The 25,943-nt window shown below is 40.5% G+C and overlaps 1 protein-coding gene across 1 annotated transcript; it reads left to right on the top strand.

Moving 5' to 3' along the window:
- The first annotated feature begins 1,166 nt into the window (after positions 1–1,166).
- slc6a5 (solute carrier family 6 member 5) lies at positions 1,167–25,943 on the top strand. The gene is made up of 17 exons (XM_015953704.3): positions 1,167–2,670; positions 3,561–4,025; positions 5,249–5,396; positions 5,825–5,956; positions 6,079–6,252; positions 7,360–7,510; positions 7,872–8,004; positions 11,255–11,389; positions 11,491–11,594; positions 12,046–12,170; positions 12,893–13,005; positions 15,791–15,922; positions 16,137–16,236; positions 18,391–18,491; positions 20,276–20,443; positions 21,943–22,143; positions 22,233–25,943. Exons 1-16 carry the CDS (start codon positions 2,668–2,670, stop codon positions 22,096–22,098), a joined length of 2,340 nt encoding a protein of 779 aa, XP_015809190.1. The 5' UTR covers positions 1,167–2,667; the 3' UTR covers positions 22,099–22,143; positions 22,233–25,943.

Raw genomic sequence — 25,943 nt, 5'->3', positions numbered from 1 at the left:
TTTCTGCTATTTCTGTGTGCTCGTCAGTGTTTTTGTAAAATATGATCTGCCAGTGGGTTTGTCACATGAGCAGGCCTATTCTGGCATAACAACAATTAATCTTTTGATCCTATGTGTTGATAATTTATCCAAAATTGAGGATTTTATGTAACTTTGACTGATGTTCCATTCTGGGTGTTTCAATAACTCGGAGCATTAGTCTTGTTTGAATTAGTTGGAACTGCATTTAAAATGGGCTTGAAAACAAATGTCACTTTAAATTATAATGGCCTAGTTTTACAAAAGGATCCTGTCCATTTATATTTTATTTAATCAATTTCCTTCTTTTTCTAGAATGTTGAATTGTGCTTTTACACAATTTCCCATTAAGCCACACTTTGCACCTTTTGAAAGGCTTTCTTTGAGTAAAAAAAGCTAGCCCATAAATCTAAGATTTGCTGTTTTTAAACCGTTTGGGGTCAGAAGTGCTTTCTGCTGCAGCAGAAATGATTCTGAAACTTGAAATGCGGCTGAGGTGTGAAGGTTCTGTCAGGGCTGATGATGATAATGGAGCTGCGCGCCTCTGGATGACCTCCTCCCTGAATCGCTGCCTTCCAGGCGCCTCAGATGGATGCGGCTCCTTATCACTCAGGCGACAGTGGGAGTGATCAATTAATTGCCCCATCTTGTGTAATTAACGAGATTCTCGGAACCCACCCCCCGCCGCCAAGCACCCAGTCCAGAATCACGGTTTGCTCTAAGGGTCCGAGTTAAACACCATGATTATATAATAACAAGCAGATTTAATGCTAAGGATGTTCAGCTACCCATGTTCTGAGTTTAGGTTTGAGCCCCGGCGGTGTGTTCAGTGCTCTTTGGAAGAGGCGCAGAAATCAATTACAATTATTCTCTGTTGACAATGTAATTAAACTCGGGGCGGCGGCTAATCCACCCGCTTCTGCCTCTTATCTGGAACGGACGAGATTTACAAGCGTTTAGAAGCGCAGCGCGCATAACAAGTGAAGGGGCCCGAGTGGGACTGGAAAGGGTGGAGGCTGCCTCGGACCTCCTCAGCTCAGAGCGTCCCATAACTGTAAAATGGTCCGCTGAACGCGTTCGAGTAGAATTAGAATTTTATTTTTTCAAAAATACAAATAAATAAATCAGGAAAAAGCCTTCAAACTTTGGTTTTTATTATAGTAAATGTCCCGTTTCTGTCCTCTTTTTCAATGTTTCAATTCCAGTTCATGATTCGAACAAACAACCATATTAACGTTTGTATTCAATTTCCCATTGAACGTTATTATAAAGTGGTTGTTTGGTGTTGCTGCAGTTTTGTAGCAAACCACTAACGCACACACGCCTGAAGTTATTAGCTGGTTGTGCAAAAATAGATGTTATACTTAATCACATGACTCAAGAAAAAGTATCATTATTAAATAAATATTTGTGTGAAATAGAATTCCCGTTTAGCCTGTGTGTGTTTTTTGTCTCTGCAGGGTTTAAACTGAGGCCTAACGAGGCTCCTGTTTTTGTTTTAACGTAAGCTGCAAACACCAGAAGCACACTTTCGTTTCAGTCATCCGTGTACACTGATGCTGGCGTAATGCGCAATGCAGTGTTTTAGAAAGTAATGTGGCCCTTCATCTCCCGTTCATTTGCTTCCAGTGGAGGCTCCAGTGATTTTAGCTCCACGTGAGATGACTGCGTTATAAACTCCTTCTTGCGTAAGACTGTAACAAATGAGTAACTCTGCAACACCCATTTTTAAAAAAGGGAAAAGTAAGGGGTTGATCGATGCCTTTATTGGATGACGCGCGCAGCCTGCAGCGCGCTGTGCGTAAAACCCGCCGAGCGTTAAAAAAGAAAAGAGCAACTATTTATAGCAACTTCGTATCATTTTAGCTCATCCCCTCCAGCTGTGTGTTGTATTTAACCCTTAAGTTTCCTTTAAAATTAAAATAACCCATTATATATGTTATTTAATAAAACATAATAAAATACTTGGTTTCGTCTGTAATAACCGAACACAGCTCACGCCAAACTGTGTAAGTTCATCCATAAAAGTATTCTTTTTGTTAGAGGTACAGGTACACCAGAGACCCTCGGCACAGTGTAAACACGTGTACTCTTGTTATTAAACCTTCTCCAATCAAAATCAAAATCCCCTGTGTGTGTGCGCGCGTGCGTGCGTGTGTGTGTATGTGTGTGTGTGTGTGTGTGAGAGAGAGAGAGAGAGAGAGAGAGAGAGAGAGAGAGAGAGAGAGAGAGAGAGAGAGAGAGAGAGAGAGAGAGAGAGAGAGAGAGAGAGAGAGAGAGAGATCCACATCTCTCAGGACTGGCGAATTAATCAGTTTTGGAAATATTCGCCCAGCGCTCACGCATGCAACGTGCGTAATCAGGAGACATATACAGCTCACGCACGCACAGACGCGCCCCCGTCATCTTGACTCCGCTAGCCCCCTTAAAATTCCGAATCCAAGGCCAATGATTTATCAAACTCCTATTATCAAGAAAATGTCACGCGAAGGGCACCTTGCTCTGCACTGACGCAAACTCCAGTCCTGTCCCTCTGAGCTAGAAGAGCTTTACACTTGCTGCTTTGCGCGGCTCTAACCAGTTGGTTTCCAGTCCTTCTCCTCGTGGGTTTACAGCTGTTCTCAGTCTACCTGCTCAGATCTGCAAACCATGGTAAGAAACAATTTATCAGCATCTCACCTGCAGCTTTATTTATCACAGCGGATGTTTATGGTCTGTTCTCATGTTGTTCTGGTACTTTTTAAAACCCTTTATAGACGCTGGGCTAGTTGCGCTGTCCGTGGTCCTGAAGTTGTTTCTAATTTAAATGAACATTTCTTCATTATTCTGTAGGTTGCGCTCCAGTGATCCTGATTTCTTTAGTTACAGCTCATGTTCTGGGTTTTTAAATGTGAGATCTAGATGTTTTCCCATACTTGTTTCCTATTTTATTATATGAAGTTTAAAAAATAAATAAATAAAGGAAGGAAGACGTTGGTGATGTGACCCACTAATTAAGAACACAGATAAACACTATTCAGTCAGTAAACCTAACTTTTTTTAAACGTGGTGGATTTCCCAGTTTGCCCCCCCCCCCCCCCCCCCCTTTCCAAAAAAAATGAGAGTCGTTTTGAAATCTGCCGCCCCGGGTCCGCTCACTGCTGTAACGCCGGTGAGCTCGCTTTGCCTGCAGGGAGAGCAAAGCTTCGTGCGACCGGCAGCAGCTTGTCTATTGCCCATAAAATTGGTGGATGTGTGTGGCTGAATGACATGAGGGTGAAATGGGGCGTAAAATTAAAGAATCTTGCAGAAAGCGAGAAATGGAGAAGCAAAGCAACCCCTCCTCCTCCCCATCCACATGCACACACACGCACACCGATATTCTCTGCATCCATTCAGCAACACACACCCTCCAGTGGACGCTGAGTTAACACTGAACTAAAAAGCAAAGGCAGAAAATCAACAGAAAGTGAGCTGCGTGGTGTTTAGTCCCAGGACGGAGATGAGCGGCAGCACCGTTCCGTCGCCTTTCCGCTAGCTGATCTGTCACTTTCACGTTCCAGGATTCTACTGAGTACAGAGACATGGCCAAGCAACCGACCACCGGCTACATCCCGGTGCAGCACCTGCAGCAAGAAGGATCCGGACTTTTGTCAAACAAACCGGACAACACGGTTGCGTGCCCACCGCCCGCCCCTCACCACCACCCGGCGCCTCAGCCGCCTCCCTGCAACGAGAGCAAAACTTTTTGTCCCACGGAAAATAAACCGGGAGAACCGGACACCAATAAAGAGTATGGGACGTTTAAAAGCACCGCCCCGCCCGTTCCTGGATCAGCAGCAGTCAGCTCAGCCTTAAGGAAGGAATCCGTGGGTTCGGCCCGAGGGGGGTCCGCACTGAACAGCGACCCGCTCCGGGCCACCGCGGAGCAAAACAACACCACGAGCAACTGGACGACCATGAGTCAAACCACCATCATACTGGGAACAGATGGGAACACGTCTGTTCAGCCTGGAACGGTGGCGGGGGTAAGTGAGCCTAATGGAGCGCGGCTGGAGGCAGGTGCGGTGATGGACGCGGAGCAGGTCCTTTGATTCAGAATATGTGGAGCTTTACGTGTTTCTTAAAATATTGTTTTTGAGACGTGTCGTTTTGTCTTTAGTTCAAATTCAATCACTGAATTCGTTTGACTTGATTATCTGCGCCACGATAAGATAAATAATTTATAATTCCAGGGTTGAACTGGTCAGGGATTATTATGAGTCCAGTCTTCAGTCCACTGGAACCACTTGCAGAATATTAGCTTTCGTAATGATCAAGGTCCAATACAAACGTAAAATCTTGCGTTGGGATAATCATGTGGTGCAGATGAACTGATTACTGCGCAGCTTCTCTGCATCATCTGATGTCTGCTGCGCCCAAACTTTAAATCCGGCTTACGTCAGCTAAAAATCACCGATGTTTAATCGATGCATCTTGTCCGAAGAACAAAAGTCAGAGCGAACTGATTCCATTTTTAGATAGAGTCAAATTCTCGCGGTATTCTCTGTCTTCCCCGCTCCTTGGTATGCCCCAGGTGTTTCCCGCCTGATAGGCACGAGGCTGCGGATTGTTTCGGATCTGCGCGAGGACATCCCCCATCACACAGTCACGCGCACGCATACACACAGTCTCTTGCGCAGCATTGTTGTAACTAATATAAATATCAGCTATGATCTATATTTACCATCCAGTCGTTGCTGTTTTTGTATAATGACTTATTTTTATTGTTAGGGTTTCAGAGGTTTTAAAGTCTGTTCCTAGATATTTATGTCTCATTGCAATAGTAAACCTGTAGAGTGAGTGGAGCATCGTGGCAGCATTTATTATTGATTCAGTAACTAATTCTTATTCTGAACATTCTTAAAAGCAACTTTTCAATGGATGAAAATTAAAATAAAACAAAGATTAATGTGCACCTGATTGAAAAAAAAAACCCACAATAATTAACTTATGACCAAATAATATAATTGTAATACATCGTTTAGGACATAATTAATGCGTTTTATATTTATTATAGTGCGTTTTAGAAATTTTAGATGTGATTGTTACATATATTCATGAGAAATCCAATCAAATTTGAAAATTCCTACAAAAATCCAAATGCTCCAAGTCCAGGCTTTTGAACCAGAATTCCAGAAGTTACTTCTGAACTTGTATTTTCTCTCTCGCTTTCCTTTCTGGGGTTGAATGTATAAATATTTCCTCTCAGGAGGACGATGAGGATGATGGGGGAGATGAGAATAAGGCCAGAGGAAACTGGTCCAATAAACTGGATTTTATTCTGTCCATGGTTGGCTACGCGGTGGGACTTGGAAACGTGTGGAGGTTCCCTTATCTTGCCTTCCAAAACGGGGGAGGTAAGATTTGATTTAAAATTAAAAAAGGAGAGAGATAAAAGCATTTACTTGAACTGAAGTTAGTTAGAACTTTATTTATTTATTTGCCTCTTTAAATGTTTAAATGTATTATTTCAGTCTGCAATATGCTTGAAGGCCTTCACGTAAAAACTGCACAAAAAGTTTGAGCATTGATTTTCTTTCACTTAAGAAAATAAACATAATAAACAGATTTTATGTCAAATAGTATTATAACAATTATGTTTTAATACAAAAATCACGGCAACATTATATAGTTTGTCAAGCAAACAAAAAAATCTATCTGATACATGATCATTTTAATCATTAAATGATCTATCCTAATTTTGTTTTTGTTAAATGAGTTTTTTGAAGACATCCGGGCACTTGGCGCACGCTCTTCAGCCTGCTGTGTGCTTCCTTCCCTCCAGGTGCTTTTCTGATTCCTTATCTGACCATGTTGGGAATCGCAGGGATCCCAATCTTTCTGCTGGAGGTTTCCCTGGGCCAGTTCGCCAGCCAGGGCCCCGTGTCCGTTTGGAAATGCATTCCGGCCTTGCAAGGTACGCACACACAACTACAGCAACCCTGCATCTTATAAAAATAAAGCATTTTTTTCATGATCACAACTTCTCCACTTCCATTAGGAGTAATTTATATATTTCGTCTCATTTATTTATTTTAGGTTGCGGGATTGCCATGTTGATAATATCTGTCTTGATAGCCATATACTATAATATTATTATGTGCTGGACACTGTACTACCTGTTCGCTTCGTTGAAGGGCTCACTGCCATGGGCTAACTGTAGGAATGAGTGGAACACGGTGGAATGTAAGGACAAAGACATGCTTCTGTTAGGTAAGGCTCACACCTCTTCACGCACTTACACACACGCACACCAAAACCCCCCACTCCCCACAATGCGCAATGCGTCATGACTCCCTCAGCTGTGTCCTGCAGTAAAATGAATCCTGACCTGCGATCTCTGCAGTGTTTCTCCATCAGAGCAGATCATTTATCTGAGGAATTAATTTAATGACTCAGGCCGTAATCACACCGACTCCTTCGGCCTCCCTCGCCACAAGATGCAGCTCCAAGTTCACAGCTTTCTGTTTAAAAATCTGATCATTTTTTTGAGTTTTAATGTCTCTTAAAATCTGTTTGTTATAATTTAAATCTGCAGGGATCAGCCGAAGCGCTCTGCAGGGGGGTTTAAAAATAATAATAATAAAACATTTCAATGCGATTTTCTTTAATCAAATCATCAAATCTAAACAGGATCGTTTCACGTCATCATGCGTCGAAAAAAATATCTAAATTCGTTCATTTGGGGAAAAATTCGCCTTCAGCGTTTGTGTGAAATCAGCACAAAAACTGCTTGCTTGACAAATTTACTGTACAGACGAGCTGCTGCAGTGCCGCAGTGTGCCCCACACTGACCCCTGCTGGCTGCAACGTGAACACCAAGTTCAATAACAACGTTTTTCTGTTTAGTTTTATGAACAGTTTCTGTACACAAGTTAAAGTGAATTATGCGTAATGCCCTATAGATCTGAAAAATAAACATGCAAAACATCTGTAAAGTGATTTTTTGTATGATAATGTAAATATGATTTTTCTGCAAGAGTTAGTCAACCTAATTTTTTTTTTTTACAGAAAATGTTTTGTTGAGTGTGTGCAGCGTAATAAGTCATTTCCAGTCATGGACTTGTTGCAGGGATTGAAAATAGCATCAATTTAAAGGCAGAATAGAAAACATAAAAACAGTGTTTACCTCTCAACGTCCATCTGTGCATCATTGCACTATAAGTAAGGTGCCTTAAATGTTTCGCTGCTGCCCCCCCCCCTTTTTTTTTAAATAAATCCCACCCATCTGTTCTACTCTATGCAAAACCTGAGCGAACAGGAAATTGTTGTCCTTCTGCCAGTCTCTCGTTCATATGTGTTGGTCTCTGATTGGAACAGACTCGTGCATACTGCGGGACAGAAACCCCATTGCCATCAAGAATTCCTCTTTCTGCCTGTCTGCAAACGCTGTGGGAAACCTGACTAAGCTGTTGAACATGACCGTGGATGGCAACAAGACCTACGTCAGCCCGAGTGAGGAATACTTCAAGTGAGTCTGAAAGGTCCATCATCAGTTGATCCCATTCATTCCATTTAACCAGTGAACTCTACATGACTACATATCTATTTATGGGTTTAAAATATCCATTAGTTATCCTTCGCATAGAAAATGTTTATTTTGCAAATAATGTTCTAAAAAAGAAACAAATAATTTTTTAGATGTATCATCAACCATTTATGTTTGAAGTATTACAAAGTATTTGGATGAATATATATTTTTTCATGAACAATATATGAATATGAAATTTGCTTCAAATAATACAGATGTAGTCTGCACCCAGATTTAATACATATAGTACGCTGTGTGACCTTTTCGTTGCTGAGTTTAACTTCTCACCTCACACCTGCAGGTACAATGTGTTACACATTTCCAAAGGGATTGAATACCCAGGAGACCTCCGCTGGCCTCTAGCAGGTTGTCTGTTCTTGGCCTGGCTCATTGTTTATGCTTCCTTAGCCAAAGGAATCAAGTCATCAGGAAAGGTAACAAGACAAAAGACAGCTAACGATCTCTGTGTTTAGCAGCAAAGGCTTTGGCTAAAAACTACAGTGCAGTTAAAAGTAGTGACAGCTCTAGTAAATGACAATAATCTATAGTAATTTAAAGAATTTTTAAAAATTAAATCACACTTTGATTAATTATTATAAACCTTATTTCTATATTATTACACTTGAGTATAAATATATTTAGTTATTTTTCAAAATAAAATACTGGATCCTACCCCGATGCGCTAAAGCAGTGGTTCCCAACCTTTTTCCCAAGGGACCCCGTTTTTTACCAGTAAAATTTTTGACGACCCCCTCCCATTCTCTCTTCCCGTACAAACAGTATTAAGAAATGATAAAATTGTTCAAGCACATTTTAACATGCTTTGATTCCATAGATAACAGTAATAGTAGGCTCCAGTACAGAACAAAGTCATTAACAAAACCAAACAGAGCATAATGTGCTTGACAGTTTGTATTACTTTTCTGAACACATTGTTTCTTGTAAACACGGATAAATCAATCATTCCTTTCAATAAACGTTTGACACATAAAAAATACACTGAGCAAAATGTGCTTAAATGTGTGTATTACTGTTAATACTGGATTATTTACTGTAAAGGCTGTGATTAATCAACCAGTCCTATCTTTAATGAACTTTTGACACTTGAAAATAAAACAGTGAGCTGAGCAAAATGTTCTTAAAAGTGTGTTACTTTTTCTGTACTAATTACTTCCTGTCTTAATATCGGTAAACTTTTCACTCATGAAAAAAAAAATGTGAGCAAAATGTAGGCTATAAACAAGTAATAAATCAAGTTTTAACCCCTTAAAGTGGAGAGGTCCTGGCGACCCACTGAGAGGCTTTGGCGCCCCCTTGTGGGGGTCGGGACCCCCAGATTAGGAACCACTGCGCTAAAGGACTGGGAGCCGTTGTGGTAGAGCACCTCTTCTTCCAAACATTTTATTAAACTGAATGCTACTGATGAACAAACAAACAACAACCTTTGAGTAAAGCAAACAAAGAAACAAACAAAAAAAAAAAACATCTGGAAACTACACTGTTAGAATAAAAAGTTTCCAATGATTGTTATTGTTTCTCTAAATGTTCTGTGATTTGGGATGTTCAATGCTTTTTCTTGATTTGGCCATTAAAAGGTTATTTTGCCACCTGAAAAAACTTCAGTCAGATAAACAGCAGTAACATGAAACATTACAAAATAAAATTCTTGAAGTGCGTTGCCCTCTAGTGGATGTAAACATACAACACAGCCAGAACAACCGGAGTGGGGTGCCTATATTTTTATGCTTAGCAAATCATATACATGTATTACAATAAACACTTTCTTGTTTATTTTAACCCTTAAGGACCCGCAGTGAAACTGGTGTCCCAACCCATTTCAAACATCCACAAAATTGTTTCTCGACTCAAATATTCAAGTTTGAAAACCCCAAGTGACATAGTATCCATGCATATATTGAAAGTTATTCAACTTCTTTATTTTATTTTATTTTTTCTACGTTTTGATGTATTTATTACAGCATATACATCAGAAGAACAAAACATCTATGGTGGATTAAAGTCTGTTTCAGAGAATCATTTTTTGCTTTACATCAAACAAGCAAAATGAATAAAAATGACAAAAACTTTTATAATTGGATGAAATTAACATTGTACAATACTAAATCCCAAAAGGAAAGAGATGAATCGTCATCTAGATTAGAAATCATCTGTTTACAGCAAATGTAAAAGTGATAACCTGAAAAAATAATGCGAAAATATCTCAGAACACTGGAACTAAAAAAATCAGCTTCTCACAAACACCGATTCAACATTAGGAGCAAGAACACATGGTCCACCTTTCTCTTAATCCAGAGAAATGGCTGCCTTCACCATACACTCTAAGACATGGAATGGTGAATTTATTTAACATTTAAAGAGCAAGTCACCCCCTACCAGAGTCTTATTCAGCTCCCACTTCCTGCCTGAGTCTGCCTGGCAGACAGAGAGGACGGAACCGCTAACACACACACACACACACACACACACACACACACACACACACACACACACACACACACACACACACACACACACACACACACACACACACACACACACACACACACACACACACACACTGTGACATCATAATATACCAGCTAACGTCATAGGCCCAATCTCAATACTCGCACTGCGCCCTGTGGTCTTCAGCAAAGTGCACTTGGAGAAAGTGCGCTGTAGGGTTCAAGTGAGTAGAACACAAATGTGCAATTAGTTGCGGAATTGAGACGGGGAGCATTGCGTCATCGATCGCAACGCATGCCGGGATGCTGGTTGCAGTGAAACTTTTTTCAAAAACCTTTATTAACAACTTTCAAACAAACAAAAAAGCAATTATTTGAAATAAATTTAACTTCATTGCTGCTTTGTCTAAAACATTCAGAGCATCAAATAATCATCCTAAAACGAACTAATTTCATTAGAAAATACATATTTTCAGAAAAGGAACTTGAGCCTTTTCTCCCGCAGCAATGACTTGTGGGTAATACCCTTGCCCGAGGTCCGCATCGCTGCAGACTTGGGTGAAGTGCAGATTGAGAGTGCAATGGGGGCGTGGTCAATTTCCACACTTGAGAATCGGGACACCGTACGCACTCACACCCCTGGCCAGGAACGTGCAAATGAAGGGCACAAGGGTGCAAGTGCGAGTATTAAGATTGGGCCATAGTGTGCCTCTTAGCCAATAGCGATGGCAGATTTCAATTCAAATGTAGTGCAGAGTTTTTACCTGAAGACGGCACAACACTGACAGTTTTAGGCAGAATAGCAAAATTTTAACTAAGATGCACTAAAGTGCAAAACTCCTGACTACAGGTTTCTGCAGCACGATTAGACACTCATTTATATAGTTTATCAGAAAAAAAAGTTGATTTGGGGGTGACTTGCTCTTTAAGCACACTTGTGACATAACTTAAGTAAATTAAACATTTTATTTCTTCTTGGAAAAAGGTCATTCTAGATTTCTTAAACTGGTCAGGTCAAAGTTCACAGATTATATGTGTTCCAAATTATTGTAAGAGTTTAGAAGTGCCACAAGCCTACTTTCTTCCTAAAGCTGAAACACAAAAATAAGAACAAACTGAATCAAGAGTCTTTGTTTATCTGGTTATTTTAGCTGTTTTTCATTTACCACACATGATTTTTTTTCCTGACTCACATCTTTCTGTTCATTTCTTTTCTCAGGTGGTTTATTTTACAGCCACATTCCCTTATGTGGTTCTGGTGATCCTTCTGATCAGGGGAGTAACCCTCCCTGGTGCTGCTGATGGCATCCTTTACTTCATCACCCCAAAATGGGAGAAACTTAATGATGCAAAGGTATGTAATGCTACTTGTGATACTCATAAAGAAAAATGTAAGTCTGTTTTGTTTATGCTCTCTCACCGCTCCTCTTTTACCCGTCTCTTCCTCTCCCTCAGGTGTGGAAAGATGCAGCCACACAGATTTTTTTCTCGCTCTCTGCTGCATGGGGAGGTCTCATCACGCTCTCCTCCTACAACAAGTTCCACAATAACTGCTACAGGTAAACACTTAAAAGGTAAACTATGCTTTTGTCAGACATATTTAACCTGTCACCACAGATGCTTGATGCTGTATCTGTATGTCTGGTAGACATGTCTGAAATAAATGTAATCTTTTGCAGCCATACTTCAGTTTCTTTCATCTACATTTTTCAAATGTATGAATGTAGTTGGAGGTTTCCCTCTGTGCTAAATGGAACATCACATTTCAGAGGCTTGTAGCTACTCTCAATATTTCTTATTGGAATGTATTCACTTTTTTATATTTATCTGCTACTTAATAAATAAATACTGCACACAAAAGAACAATTTTCTAATCTTCCCACCAGGGGACACTATTGAGCCATTTAGCCAGGAAAGCATTAACTATGTTATGCATTAATGTCTCATTAGCACAGACTCTCTTTGCTCACGTACACTCTCTCACCCCCTCTTTGCTTTTTCTCCCTGCAGGGATACCATCATAGTGACTTGCACAAACAGTGCTACCAGTATATTTGCTGGGTTTGTCATCTTCTCGGTCATTGGTTTCATGGCTCAGGAGTTGAAGGTGCCCATAGAGAAGGTGGCAGATGAGGGTAAGATAAACCCATGCTGCTCTTGAGACAATGTGAATGTCTTCAGTCGTATCCTTGTTTTTGCTTCCAAGCAGCCAGACCTTTTTGTGATGTGTTACAGTGGTTGTGATTGCGCCTGATCACTTCAAGAGAAGGTTTTTGCAAGAGCAACTGGACTCTGACTGATGCATTCAGACACAAAAAAGCTCCTAAAGAGCCAACTTAACAAAAATTAAAGGTGGATCTTGAGAACTTATTCAAAAAACTGTGAGAATTAAATCTTTGGCTGACTTGATGAAATATACACTGAAATCATTATCAGCTGAAAACATTTCTTACAGTAAACGATCAAAGCTTCTCTTACAAACACATCTAAACAAAGACCTTCGGAAAGACTGAAGAGCTGATCAAGAGCCATTTAGAGTATTACAGGAATGCCTGGGTGGTTACAATCACAAGTGGGCTGCATGGTGGCGCGGTTTTTAGCAATGTTGCCTCGCAGCAAGAAGGTTGCAGGTTCAAAACCCGGCTGCGGCCTTTCTGTGTGGAGTTGCATGCTCTCCCATGCATGTGTGGGTTTTCTCCGGGTACTCCGGTTTCCCCCACTATTGCATATCGCTTTGGATAAAAGCATCTGCCAAACAAATAAAAAACAAGTACAACAGAAGTATTTCATTTGTATATAACTGTGTGTGTGTGTGTGTGTGTGTGTGTGTGTGTGTGTGTGTGTGTGTGTGTTCCAGGTCCAGGAATAGCATTTGTAGTGTATCCAGAGGCTCTGACCAGACTTCCTCTGTCTCCTTTCTGGGCAATCATCTTCTTCCTCATGCTCCTCACTCTGGGACTTGACACCATGGTAACTGTTGCTTTTTCTCTGTTATTTCTTTGCACTTGTAGTTCACCTGTGTTTGAAATGAATAAAAAACACATAAAAACCAACACAACAGACTGGAATATTTTAAATATGGAAAGCAGATTTAAGAGATTTGGGAGAACAGTGTTCTGAGTGCATCGTATCCCCGACCCCACCCCCGCTGTTGGTGTTTTGAACCACTAAGGCCCACCTGTGTTGGGTGTCCCGATCCTCATGTGCAGAAGTTGATCACGTCCCCTTTGCCCCCTTGATCCTTACTTCAGCTAAGTCCACATCCATGCCGACTTGGACAAATGGTATTTCCTCCCACAATCCATGCTGCAGGGGAAAAGGCTCAAGTTCTTTTTCTGAAAATATGTATTTTCAAATGTAAATAGTTACTTTTAAAACGACTAATCGATGCTATGAATGTTTTAGACAAAGCAGCAATTAATGTTATTTTTCAAATAGTTGTTTGTTTGAAAGTAGTTAATAAAGTTTTTTTTAAGTAGCACAGCGACCAGCATCCCGGCACGCGTTGCGGTCGATAACGCAACGCTCCCTGTCCTAAGTCAACAATTATTTGCACATTTGTGTACCACACACTCGAAGCCTAACAGCGCACTTCCTCCAAGTGCACTTCACAGAAGACTGTAGGGCACAGTGCAAGTATTGGTATTGGGCCTGAGAGTCATTTCAGCCTTCTTCTCAGGATCTGATTTCCAGAATTATTATTCTTTTGGCCAAATGGGGGAAGATCCTGTCAAGAAGGCAACTACTCAAATGAAATCATTTAATTCCCAATTTCTTCCTTTCTTTTCTTTATAAAGAGAAATGATTAGTTATTCCAGGAAACAACAAAAACGTGCAACTAGCAACATTCACATGTTGCCCTTTGAACTTTGCAGCAACACGACAAGTTAGTGGGTGAAAAAAAAGATAAAATGTTTGATTTTTAACAACAAAATATTTCACTTCACAATTCTACCGCTATAGTCATTGAAGAACAAAAGTGTCACCATTTACTTTACTGTAAGAAACATTAATTCTGTTTTCAGCTGGAGCGTTTCTGCTCTGACGCTCAATTTCAAACTTAAAATCTTTGTCAGACACATGGATGATTTTATTTTCTCTAATGTAAACACTCAACTTTTGGTGGCAACATGAAGTGATGTGTAAACACTGCAGTCATTGACCCAATTAACGTAATTACCCATTCAGCTACCTGCTGGGGCTGTCTGCTGAAGAGCTGCAGCTCTGCAGGCAGCTGAACAGACGGAGGCGGAGCGATCAGTGGAACCAAGTTCATCAGAAAGTTTGGGGACGACAATAAAGCGAATCTAACCATCATAAAATGTCACTTAGTTTAAAAGAGGATGTCCTTTAGTTTTTCTAAAATAGGATTGACTATAACAGGCTGAAGATGAGTGGACACGTAGCCGCGTAACAGCATTTATCCAAACATGTCAAACTGCTGCTTCTGCATTATTTTCTTATACATTTCACATCTTCTTTTAAAATGTTTCAGTACATTTTGTTAAGTAAGTCTAGCTTTTCTTAATTTAGTTAAAAAATAAAATAAAAGCAAATTTGTATTTGAGTTAATGACCAAACAGTCCGATTCTTGTTTCCTTCATTTATTTTAATCAGGCATCATATACAAGTCCATGGTGTTGACATTTAGATATTTTGTTTAAACTTTGGTTTTTAAATAAAACCAAATGGCCCACATCTCATAAAACTCCAGCATCCCTGCAAATCCAGGCTTGTACAATAAACTACACATCTGGTGACAAGTACAAGTTAAATATTAATTATGAGAGTTCAAAGTTCACATCGCTGTTATATCTGTTATCAGGATCTTTTGCTGTTTTCTCTGTACCATGATGGTGGTGTGTCTGTAGACACAAAGGAGGCAGCAAATCCTTCTAAAATGGTGGTGTTGTTTTTTTTTTTTGTACACCTGGATTTATGGTGTCCATTACCACACCAGTTCATCTGATTTAGCTTCAATTAGTAAACATTTGTTCTTGTGTACATAGTTAAAGTCCCGAGCAGCTCCCGTTATGATCCTGAATAAACAATCCCACATAATGCAGCGATGGCTGTTAGTGCATCCGGGCTGAGCTGAGGAGCAGAGGGCGCAGCGGCGCATTAAGACACAAGTCAACAGTAAGACTAAATGATGATGTTCTCTTGCCTTGGCAGCAGCAGCTCAGAGGAGAGAGCCGGAGGCTTTGTTGTAGGAAGCAACTCGGCAGTAATAGGCTTGGGATGTTGACAGGAAATTAGTTTTGGGAGCTCAGGAGGCAGGAGACGAATCGGGAAGTGGCAGATTTAGCTCGGCGTTGGAGCATTTCTGCTCTGTTCTCACGCATATGCCGACATGACACCAGCCCCTCTAAATGTGCCTGTTTATTTATTTATTCATCTGTTCTCATCGAGGTTCTGTCCTCCATTTTCTGGCTCCCCCCCCCCGGCACGTCTCTTCCATTTAAAATGCATTTCTCTTTTCTTTCTGTTCTCTCTGCCCAGAAAAACTAAAACTACTGCAAATTAAATTACTGCAAGTTTTTGGTGGACAAACCAGAGATCAGTGTTCCACAACACTGGCTGCTGAATTGTTGACAGCAGCAGCTGCTCGGATTGAAATGATGTAACCTTGCAGGCTGTTAGTTCAGCGTTAGCGTGAAACAGCCAACATGATCAGCAATGATGTGTGCTCTTCTAATTTCTCTCCCGTCTCTTTGTATTTCTTCCTTCTTCCTCCCGCTCCTCTCCCACCCAGTTTGCCACCATTGAGACCATCGTAACATCTGTGTCAGATGAGTTCCCCAAATACCTGAGGAAACACAAACCCATCTTCACTCTGGTCTGCTGCATCGCCTTCTTCATCCTGGGCTTTCCCATGATAACAGAGGTACACAAACAAAACCAGCCAGTCTGCATGTAAAACAAAGGCTAGTAAGCACGCTCACTGAATGGATCAATATTCAGTTTTCAAGAAAAAATGAAATCCTGTCTTTAAATGAAAATGTTCTCTATTCATCTGGAAATCTAAACAGAAGAGAGATAGTGATTAGAAACGGAACTGGTCTCGGTTCTGGTTAACGCGTGCTTTGTTTGTGTTCTAGAGTGGGATGTACATGCTGCAGCTGGTGGACACATACGCAGCCTCATATTCTTTGGTCATCATCGCTATCTTTGAGTTGGTTGGCATCTCCTACCTCTACGGTGAGTACGACGTTGTGTGATCTCAAGGCTTCAGCGGCAAGCCTGGTGGCTCAAAAACCACTGGGAGCCTCTAATGTAGGGGTTGTTGTATCCAGATATACGTAAGTAAGGTTTACATCGTGGGATGCGTTTTGATTTGAGCGCCACTCAGCATTAGCCAATAGCATTAGACACCTGCTCACAAACAGATGTCTATTGCAGAGCATGAAGAAGTACCTAGACCAAGGGTGCCCAATCCTGGTCCTGGAGGGCTGGTATCAAGCACATTTTAGTGGTTTCTCTGCTCCAACACACTTGATTCACTGGTTGAATCACCTGTGCAGCAGCTCACCGAGCTCTGCAGAAGCCTGCTAATCACCTGTTGATTGAAATCAGGTGTGTTGAAGCAGAGTTAAAACTAGGGATGCACCGATGGATCGGCATTTGATCCCAATCGGCCGATAGCGCCCCTATCGGTTTTGATCAGAGTTTTCAAAATAGATCAAAGCAGACCGATCGACCATTTTAGATTAGGTTACATTTCCTTTATTCCCAGATTATGTAGTTTGTACCACTCATTATAATGTTGTAGAAAATATCTGGCCAATCCACGTGATCGGTATCAGTGATCAGCATTCTTTGATATCGGTATCGGTGATCGGCAGCAAAAAACCTGATCGGTGCATCCCTAGTTAAAACTAAAACCTGCTGGATACCGGCCCTCCAGGACCAGGATTGGGCACCCCTGATAGACGGTTTCAGAGGCTGTGCTTAGTTATTGTTAAACTGACTTGTGGCGCTACTGTAGCACTTCTGGCTGGATGTTCCTGCAACTTTCACATGAATTATTTTCATGTTAAAATGTAAAATTTATAAAAGGAATAGGAAGAAGAAACTTTTTTATAGCGCCTTTCCAAATGATAATTACTGGGTGATTTAAAAAAAGAATGATAATAAATAAAAATCAGAACAAAGTAAAAAAAAAAAAAGAATGGAGCTCAGAAATATACATGAATGAGAGAAACACTAACATGAAAAGAAGCTGGAGATCAACAAACATAGAGGTTATTAAATAGCATGTACATGAACCTATAAAATAGGGCATTTGAGTTATTTTAGGACACTTGGTGTCCGGCCCTGTTGTGACGTGTTATGAGGTCATCTGTTTGAACAGTAACAGTATTGATCTATCTCTCGAAAATGACACACATTCTATGTTTTTTTATTTTATTGTAACCTTTCTGAAGTCAGTGCATTCACTGAAAATGTACAGATTCAAATTATTTTTTTGTACTGAATAAAATAGAGCACTTTTTTTATGTGTCGCTGTTTATTAGACAATATTGATTTATGCTAAATACAATCTCTGGGGATTATTTTATGATCTCAAAGCTCACATCAAAACTGAAAGTGTTGAAATCAAAGTAACAGAGGTTAGAAATGACACTAAAATCTTCACAGATGGATTTTAGTATCTTAACCAATTGGCTGCAGCACAAGTATGCCCTACTTAACCACCAGGGGCCGCTGTTGTAACACACAAGTCAAACGTACACCAGTCCAGGGCTCAGGTGTGTGTCGGCATGCAGCCTTTCTCCAGCCTGTCCCGGCATCAGTACAGGTGACTTATTGAAATGATTGTGTGACTCTGCTTCTTCATGCCACTCACTGTTACTCATCAATAACAGCAGAGGATTGAAGCCATCTGCTCCCTTACACTTTTCCAGAAACTCTTCACAAGCACACACACACACACACACACACACACACACACACACACACACACACACACACACACACACACACACACACACACACACACACACACACACACACACACACACACACACATGCATAAACCCACATACACACACACGCGCATGCATAAACCCACATACACACACACACATGCACGTACGCATACCCACATGCATGCATGCACACACACATGCACGCACGCCTCACACACACACACGCGTGCACGCACGCACGCACGCACACACACACACACACACACACACACACACACACACACACACAGATGGATGAAATTTGCTGATCTTTTTTCTAGGAATCTTATTAAACCCAGGTCACTCTCTGCGTCTCTATTTTCTGTCTTCCTCTCATTTTTCTTCTTTGATTTTATTTCTCTTCCCTTTTCCTTCCTCCTCTCAGGTCTGCAGAGGTTTTGTGAGGACATCGAAATGATGATTGGTTTTCAGCCAAACCGATTCTGGAGACTGTGCTGGGCCTTTGTGACTCCAACAATTTTGACGGTGTTTGTTTTTGCTCTTCTCATTCCCTTACACACACACACACACACACACACACACACACACACACACACACACACACACACACACACACACACACACACACACACACACACACACACACACACACACACACACACACACACACACACACACACACACACACACATACACACACACACACACACACTGTTGATTATAGATGTGTGAATGTGTTTTTTAAAAGAGAGTTCTTGTTGTCAACTTCTTTAATCTGCATCTGGAATATGAAAAACAAGCTACTGCTATGTTTAATATCGGGTGTCCTGCAACCAATTTCCAAATTGTTTATTAGTTTGAAGCCCATCTAATGCCTCTGCCTCTAATAAACACGTGTTCTGTAATCTGACACAGATTTGTCTGTGCAGAGCAGCAGAAGACATAAATATTACAATACAAAGGTTTTACCCAGAGCTGGACACCGGCCAGGATCATAGTTTGTATTTGAAGCCGGTGCTGTAGACGATGTGATGCAGACCATGCAAAGACCTAGTTTGGACGTCCTACAAACAAGGTCTGGACAGTCCATGCGACATTGACTGTTTTCAGGGAAATGGAGCTGGGTTGGACCAGCTGGACATCGAGCTTCTCTGTGGGGGATCAGCTCATCGATTCTTAGCAGGAGGCAGATCCATTTCTGTTAGCCTTCTCTTTTTCATAATTTCATCCTTTCAGGTCAAACCAGTGTCCTTATTCCACCCAGTTTCCTTACAAACTACAACTGTCATCTATTCTTTTGTTTACAACACAAGGAAACATGTTTTTCATTACGCTCATGCAGAAAATTTAAAATAAGTTGAAGTCAAATTCTACATTTTGCACCTAAAGTTTAAGAAATGGACTGTTAAGAAATTAAATATCTCAGAAGAAATCATCTAATTAGACTTTGGCTTTTGGTCATGTGGGACTTTTTGATGGATAATAAACAGTGGTGAGATGCTGTTTAGCTTAAAGCTTCAAGTCAAAGGAACTTCTCTCCCCTTTTCAGGTGTGTTCACGTGTAAAATATGTAGTTACGCTGTCGCGTGTGGTGCATTGCTTCCCAAATGGCCTCGGTTTGCAGAAAAATTTCTACAGGAGTGATGTGCTTACAGCTAGTCCACAGAAACACTTTTCCAATCTTTTTAAATCCAGAACCTCACCCTAGGTGCTTAAACTGTAATGAAGGTGACGAGTTTTTCAAAGAAGCAGTTTTTGCCAAAACGGTTGTAACAGATGAACTCAGTAGCCATTATTGATTTAAAATATGAGAATAATAGTGGAGCTTGTTTTGCACTATGTTCCTGTTTAATCGGTTTATTTTGTGTGTTTTTCTTAACTTTGCCAAGAAGCCCTTAGTATCACAAGTTTGTCAATTACCGTTTTAGAAGCTAAACGGTCTGAAAACCATTGATTCAGCTTTAATGGATGAAGGTTGCAGCCGGTTTAAGTGTGGTCTTTCCTCTTCGGCATTGTGTGAAATCAGTTGAGTGAGATACTCACACCTGCTGATGATCAGATAACCCACACTAGGCTGACATTTACCTTCCTGTGAAGGAATACATGTATTGTAGTTGTTGAATAAATAACAAAATTGTGAAATATTTCAAGTGTTTATCTGAGGTTACACAACTTTACCCTCTGCAGTGTTTGATGAATTCATATAACTCAGATGTTGACAAAGAACATTGTTTATTCAAGACTTAAAAAGCTGCTGAAAACTACTGAAAATAATTCTGTTGTGTACTGAAAGTACCTTCTGTGTGCAGGGCATCCTGGGACTCAGTCTGTACCAGTGGAAGGTGATGACCTATGAGGACTACACCTATCCCACCTGGTCCATGGTCATGGGCTGGCTCATGGTTATTTGCTCAGTTATTTGGATCCCCATCATGTTTGTGATTAAGATGTACCTGGCCCCCGGCACCCTCATCGAGGTAATGACACAAAGCTGTGGCGAGACATTGTCACGTATATATATATTTTCACACAGACAGACAGACAGACAGACAGACAGACAGACAGACAGACAGACACACACACACACACACACACACACACACACACACACACGCACACACGCACGCACGCACGCACGCACGCACACACACACACACACACACACACACACACGGTGTGGGAAATCAATAGTCTCATCCTTCTCTCATTAGCACGGAGAGGCAAGCTGTAGGCTGAGGATTAATTGAACATATTTCTGAAAGTCTTCTGAGTCTCTTTTAAACACTTTGATTAATGGATGATGAGGCTGATGCTTTTGGTCCAAATGTCTTTGTTTCCTCCGTATCGCTGTCTGCAGCCTCAACTACTGATTGTTTTCTGAAAGATTTTTGTTATCTAAGAATCAGTCAGCAAATCAGGAACCATTTGATATAAAGTTCCTTAGTGCTTTTATTTCCCTTTTCCATCAGTTGCACACTCTTCCTGTTCTTTTAACCTTCACCTGTAAAATACATGCATCAGTTAAAAATAATTTTGATTGCACCTTAGCTTCTTTTCTCATTGGTGCATTTGGGTTCTCAAGTTCTATTCCGACATATATATATATATATATATATATATATATATATATATATATACATATATATATATGATATGTATGTACATATGTATGTGCATACATGCATACATACATACATACATACATTTAATGTTAGACTTTTTCAAACAGTACAGCATGTTGAAGCAGTGATGTCATCTCCTTATTATGGAAAGTTGTTATAGCCGTCCTAAAAGTTACTTAAGGTTTCTGTCTGATGTGATCTCCCAATTGGCCATCTAGAGACAAAAATGGAGTAAAACACCCTACATTATGGTTTTAGAACAAATTTACTTTTTTCTGTTGATTCTTGAGTCTAGTGGTTGTTAAGGCGCCAATTCCACACCCCTTCCTTTATCTTTGGGAATGATAAAAAATTACCCCAAAAACACTCTGATGGAGATATTTTATAACACTTGTTCATCTATTCATTTTTTAGTTTAGTTCATTTTCCTGGAGGGATCAGACAGATGCAGCTTCATGCAGGGCTTGCCATCTTCTGCTCTGACTGCAGCAGGAAGACTGGGCTGTATGTGAATGCTTTGGGATGGCTGCCAAGTCTTCACATGAAAATCTCCAATAACACCAGAAAATGTTACTCTTTTGTCCAAAAGAGTGACTTGAGGGGTTTGAAATGTCACTAAATATAACGACAAAGTCACGGTATTTCAAAGGAGCACTACCCCCTAGGGCCCCCACCAGGGGACACCGCTGCTGCTTTTATGTTGAAATGAAGCAGCTCCTATAATTGGGTTAAAAGTGATGGATAACCAACCCACTGAGACCAGTGAAGAGGGAACATCACAGATAATGAGAGGATAAAAACAGCCAGAGTCTCCTCCCAACATCTATCCAACCATCTTTGTTTTTGTGTTTCAGCGTCTGAAGTTGGTCTGCTCCCCTCAGCCTGACTGGGGTCCCTTCCTGATGAAGCACCGTGGGAACCGCTACAAGAACATGATCGACCCATTAGGAACCAACTCCCTGGGTCTCAAACTGCCACCGAAGGATTTCCAGCTGGGTTCTTACCAGTAGCAGCCGTCCCAGCACTGATCACCTTCCACCCATTCTCAGAGCGAGGTGGATGCCTGCTTCCTGGTTGTCTATTCCTCCACCTCTTCCCTCTCTTTTTTCTGTTTCATCCTTTTTTCTGTTTCTTCTCTCTACAGTGGAACTGGAAGCAGGCTTTCCTCATCCTCCTTCACTCTCTCCCGTCTTCTGTCAGGGAGGAGTGGCTGCCCCGAGTGGAGCCTGCCCCCTCGCTGCTACTCTGTACTCGGTTAACGGGCTATCATTACACATGATCACTGATTACTCCGCTCCCCCCTCCCAGGGAACTCATTCCAAGAGAAAAATTGTGTCATAAAATGACACAGCTCAGACTGCACTTGCAATATTAGACTCGACATAGCTGCTCCCCATGGAGTTGTTTGTTAGTGTGTGTGTGTCTGGCATTACATTTGTGTGTAGAGATAAGGAATCGTGTTGGCGTAAGCAGACACAGAAAATCAAAAATACATTATCAATCAAAATATATACATATGCAGTTTGGTTGGGATCTGATTCTGGTTCTCTCAGTGTACAAAATTTAATCAGTCGTAAAAATAAACTCAACAGCTTCTGAGAAAAGAAAAAGAAAACTACGTAAGCACATGTTTAGTTCCTATCTAGCAGAATATATTTATAGTCATGTCAACTACTGCTCAGTCGCCTTTGCTTAGTCAGAAATAGACTATGAGTTTGAAAATTGTGCCTCCGGTCCCAGTAGAGTAGCGAATGCATCCTGTTTACCACTTTGACTCTGTCCACTTTGGCCTTTAAGCAGCGTGATAGAAGCTTGGATGAACTTTTCTCTCTACTCCAGAGAACATATGTGATACCTTCTTTGTCTTCTTAATAAACTCCTGTATTACTATCCAAGAATATAAAGCAAGCACCTTTCTAGCACAGGGAGCTCGTAGAATAGTCAATCCAACTTTTTAGTGGGTGAAAACGTGGCCGTTTAACCCTTTCAGGTCTCACATCAGGCCTCATGGTCACTCTGTGTGGATATTCTTTAGATGTCTATTTATTACTGGATGTGTTGTGACTTTGTCAGGCCATTTGTGAAAATATTTTGCATTGTACATCACATCAGTAAAGTCATAAATCATATATGAATATAAAACTATTACACATAGTCAGATATTTATAAATACATGTATTTATAAAGAGCTTCCAGCTGAGGACAGAGCTAGCAAGACATATTGTGCATGTGTGTGTGTGTGTGTGTGTGTGTATGTGTGTGTGTGTGTGTGTGTGTGTGTGTGTGTGTGAGTAAATGTCTTTTCACGTTTCTCTTGCTAAGCTGTTATGTTTTGTACAAAGTACACTTAGAGCCTAATGTCTTCTAGTTGCGTGTCGTCTTGTCCTCACATCAGTAGGAGGAGCTTCTATGTGTGAGCAGATGAAGATTTAGACCAGAAAATGGCCTCGTTTCCTTCCAGGAGAGGTGCGCTGTCTCTTGTTGTTTGCGGTAGAGCTCTGGACTCCCTCGTCATTTCAGACCCTCATGCTTCTCTGTGTGTCCTCGTGGAAACGGTCTCAGGTATACTCTTTCAGACTACCGCGGTAATTGCAGGAAAATTCAGTTCTAAAGAAAAGTTGAGCCACCCTTGTGTTTGATTTCACCGAACACGATGCTAAAATGCGTTCGAGTCCAAACGATTTTCCCAGAGGACCACTGGAGGACACACGGACCGCTTGCCACTGGCCAGCTGTGTGCAGTGCTAAATCAGGTGTTATCATGTTTGTTCTGCAAAAAGAAAACAACACAGGAATCAAATGTAGAAGCAGAACATGTAAAAGTGCTGTAACACACAGGAGATGCCATTTTCTCCTGCAGCTCATTTTTCATGAACAGAAAGTAGAAAGCTTTCAGTGGCCCTCACTCCCTCTGTACTGCTGTAATTTAGCACCTGTTTAAAGACACGCTGCTCTGCCATCATCAGCATTACCGAGGTGCTGCTCTCCTTTTGCCGGGTGGTCTAAAAGTCATTTGTAGTTGTTTCACTAATGCAGCTCAGCGGGTGATTCAGACCAACCCGTTAACAGAAACATCACCTCCCCACTTTGGAGCAATTAGTTCTTTGCACACTTGGACCAATGTGATGTGTGTTTTTGTGCTTTCACAAACTCCTGATTGGCTCAACTATGCTTTCAACACTGCAGGCACTAAACTGCAGTGTGTGTTTTTTTTAAAGAGGATGCAATAACAGCAACAAAGGCTCTCTTCCTATTTCTCTAAGCCATGTCTTTTCATGACCTTGACATGAAAATAGCACAGATACAATTAAAGACGTTGAAAACAAAACAAAATCAGTTAATGAGCACAAATATAACTGATGTTAAATAGCTTGCTCGCTGCTCTTTGTTACTTTGAAGATGTCGTGCATTTAGCTCTATTTGTGATGAAAATGTATGTCTGCTTATGCTCGTGTGCATATGTTTGTCTCTGTATAAGTTTGATCAAACTTCACTTTAACTGTCAATCAGACGTTTGCATGGCTGGTCGCAGTAGATCTGAAAGAAAAGAAGCGAGGAGAATTTACATACAGTTCCTGGAACGCCTCGGCTTCACACAGCTCTCAGTAATGAGAGGATCTTTGAGAACTAACTGGAAATGAGAGAAATGCTCTATATATTTATATACATACATATGTGTATATATATATATATAAAATCAGAGCAGGAAATGTGTGCAGTATAAAGCAAATAATGGATGTATTGGGCATTTAGTCCATTGTAGCAAGTTGAACGATGGGAAGCTTTATGCCCTGAATCACTAAAGATTTCATTTATTCGGGGGTGTAACTATGATTATTGATCCCCTTCGTGCTGCCGTGTTTCCCATTGCACAAGGAATCCAATCCTCCGGCTTGGGAAAAGGAAAGAGGGGGAAAAAAAGTAGAGTTTAGTTAAAACTACACTGCTTTATAAAATTTCTCAAAGAAAGAGCTTGCATGTGCAGTTTGTGTTGCTATAACTCAATGTCCATGTGTAATCTTTTTTCTCTCCATAGTATAAGGTGGTGCATGCTTACTTTAGGGAACATTTTGTTCTACATAAAGTTAAGAAACAGAGGGATGATGTTGTCAGTTTAATGAAAAAATAAATCAGAACCTGTAGCCTGCAAGTCAACTTTGGGCAGTAAATGTAACCAAAGAAAGTGGAAATTTATCTAGAGTTGTAGTAAAAACAAAAAAATCTAATAAACAAAAAGGAATGTTTCATCTGCATAGGAAGTTGAAATACTGCCATTCATATAATGTAGTGTTCTTTGATGTTAGCCAATACGTTACGAAACATTTTCAGGTAACCATTGGCCTTATAGATGTTCTCTGATGGTAGAATATTATATGTTATTCAAAAATAACACCGCAGCATAGCTGTCTGTCTCATATGGTACCAGTAATGTTGTCTGTTGTGTCCTTTTGGCACTTTATTACGTGACCTATGGGTGCATAGGTTCAATTTCTAATTACTTGAGTAATGTCATATTTCTGTGTGTTCTGTGTGAGGCACTGCTGCCTATGGATATAGATATGTGCCTCCAGTCGCCCATGACATTCATTTGATTTCAAAATTCAGAGTAGATATATTATAAAACTATGTTTTCAAAAGTGTGTGATGTGTAAAAAATAGAATATATATATAAATATATCATAAATGTAAAACACATTTATTTATTTTCATCATCAATCTTTGAGGCTCTACCTCAGATTTTGTATTTATGTATAAAAATGCTATTGGATTATAGTATCTTTGCCAATGATAGTATATCGCTAATATATCATGAAATGTATAATGTATGAATCAATAAATGTTATTGTTTTTTTTTC

Source organism: Nothobranchius furzeri, chromosome 9 (genome assembly GCF_043380555.1).
Source record: "Nothobranchius furzeri strain GRZ-AD chromosome 9, NfurGRZ-RIMD1, whole genome shotgun sequence".
NCBI lineage: Eukaryota > Metazoa > Chordata > Actinopteri > Cyprinodontiformes > Nothobranchiidae > Nothobranchius > Nothobranchius furzeri.
This window is presented reverse-complemented; position numbering and strand designations above follow the sequence as displayed.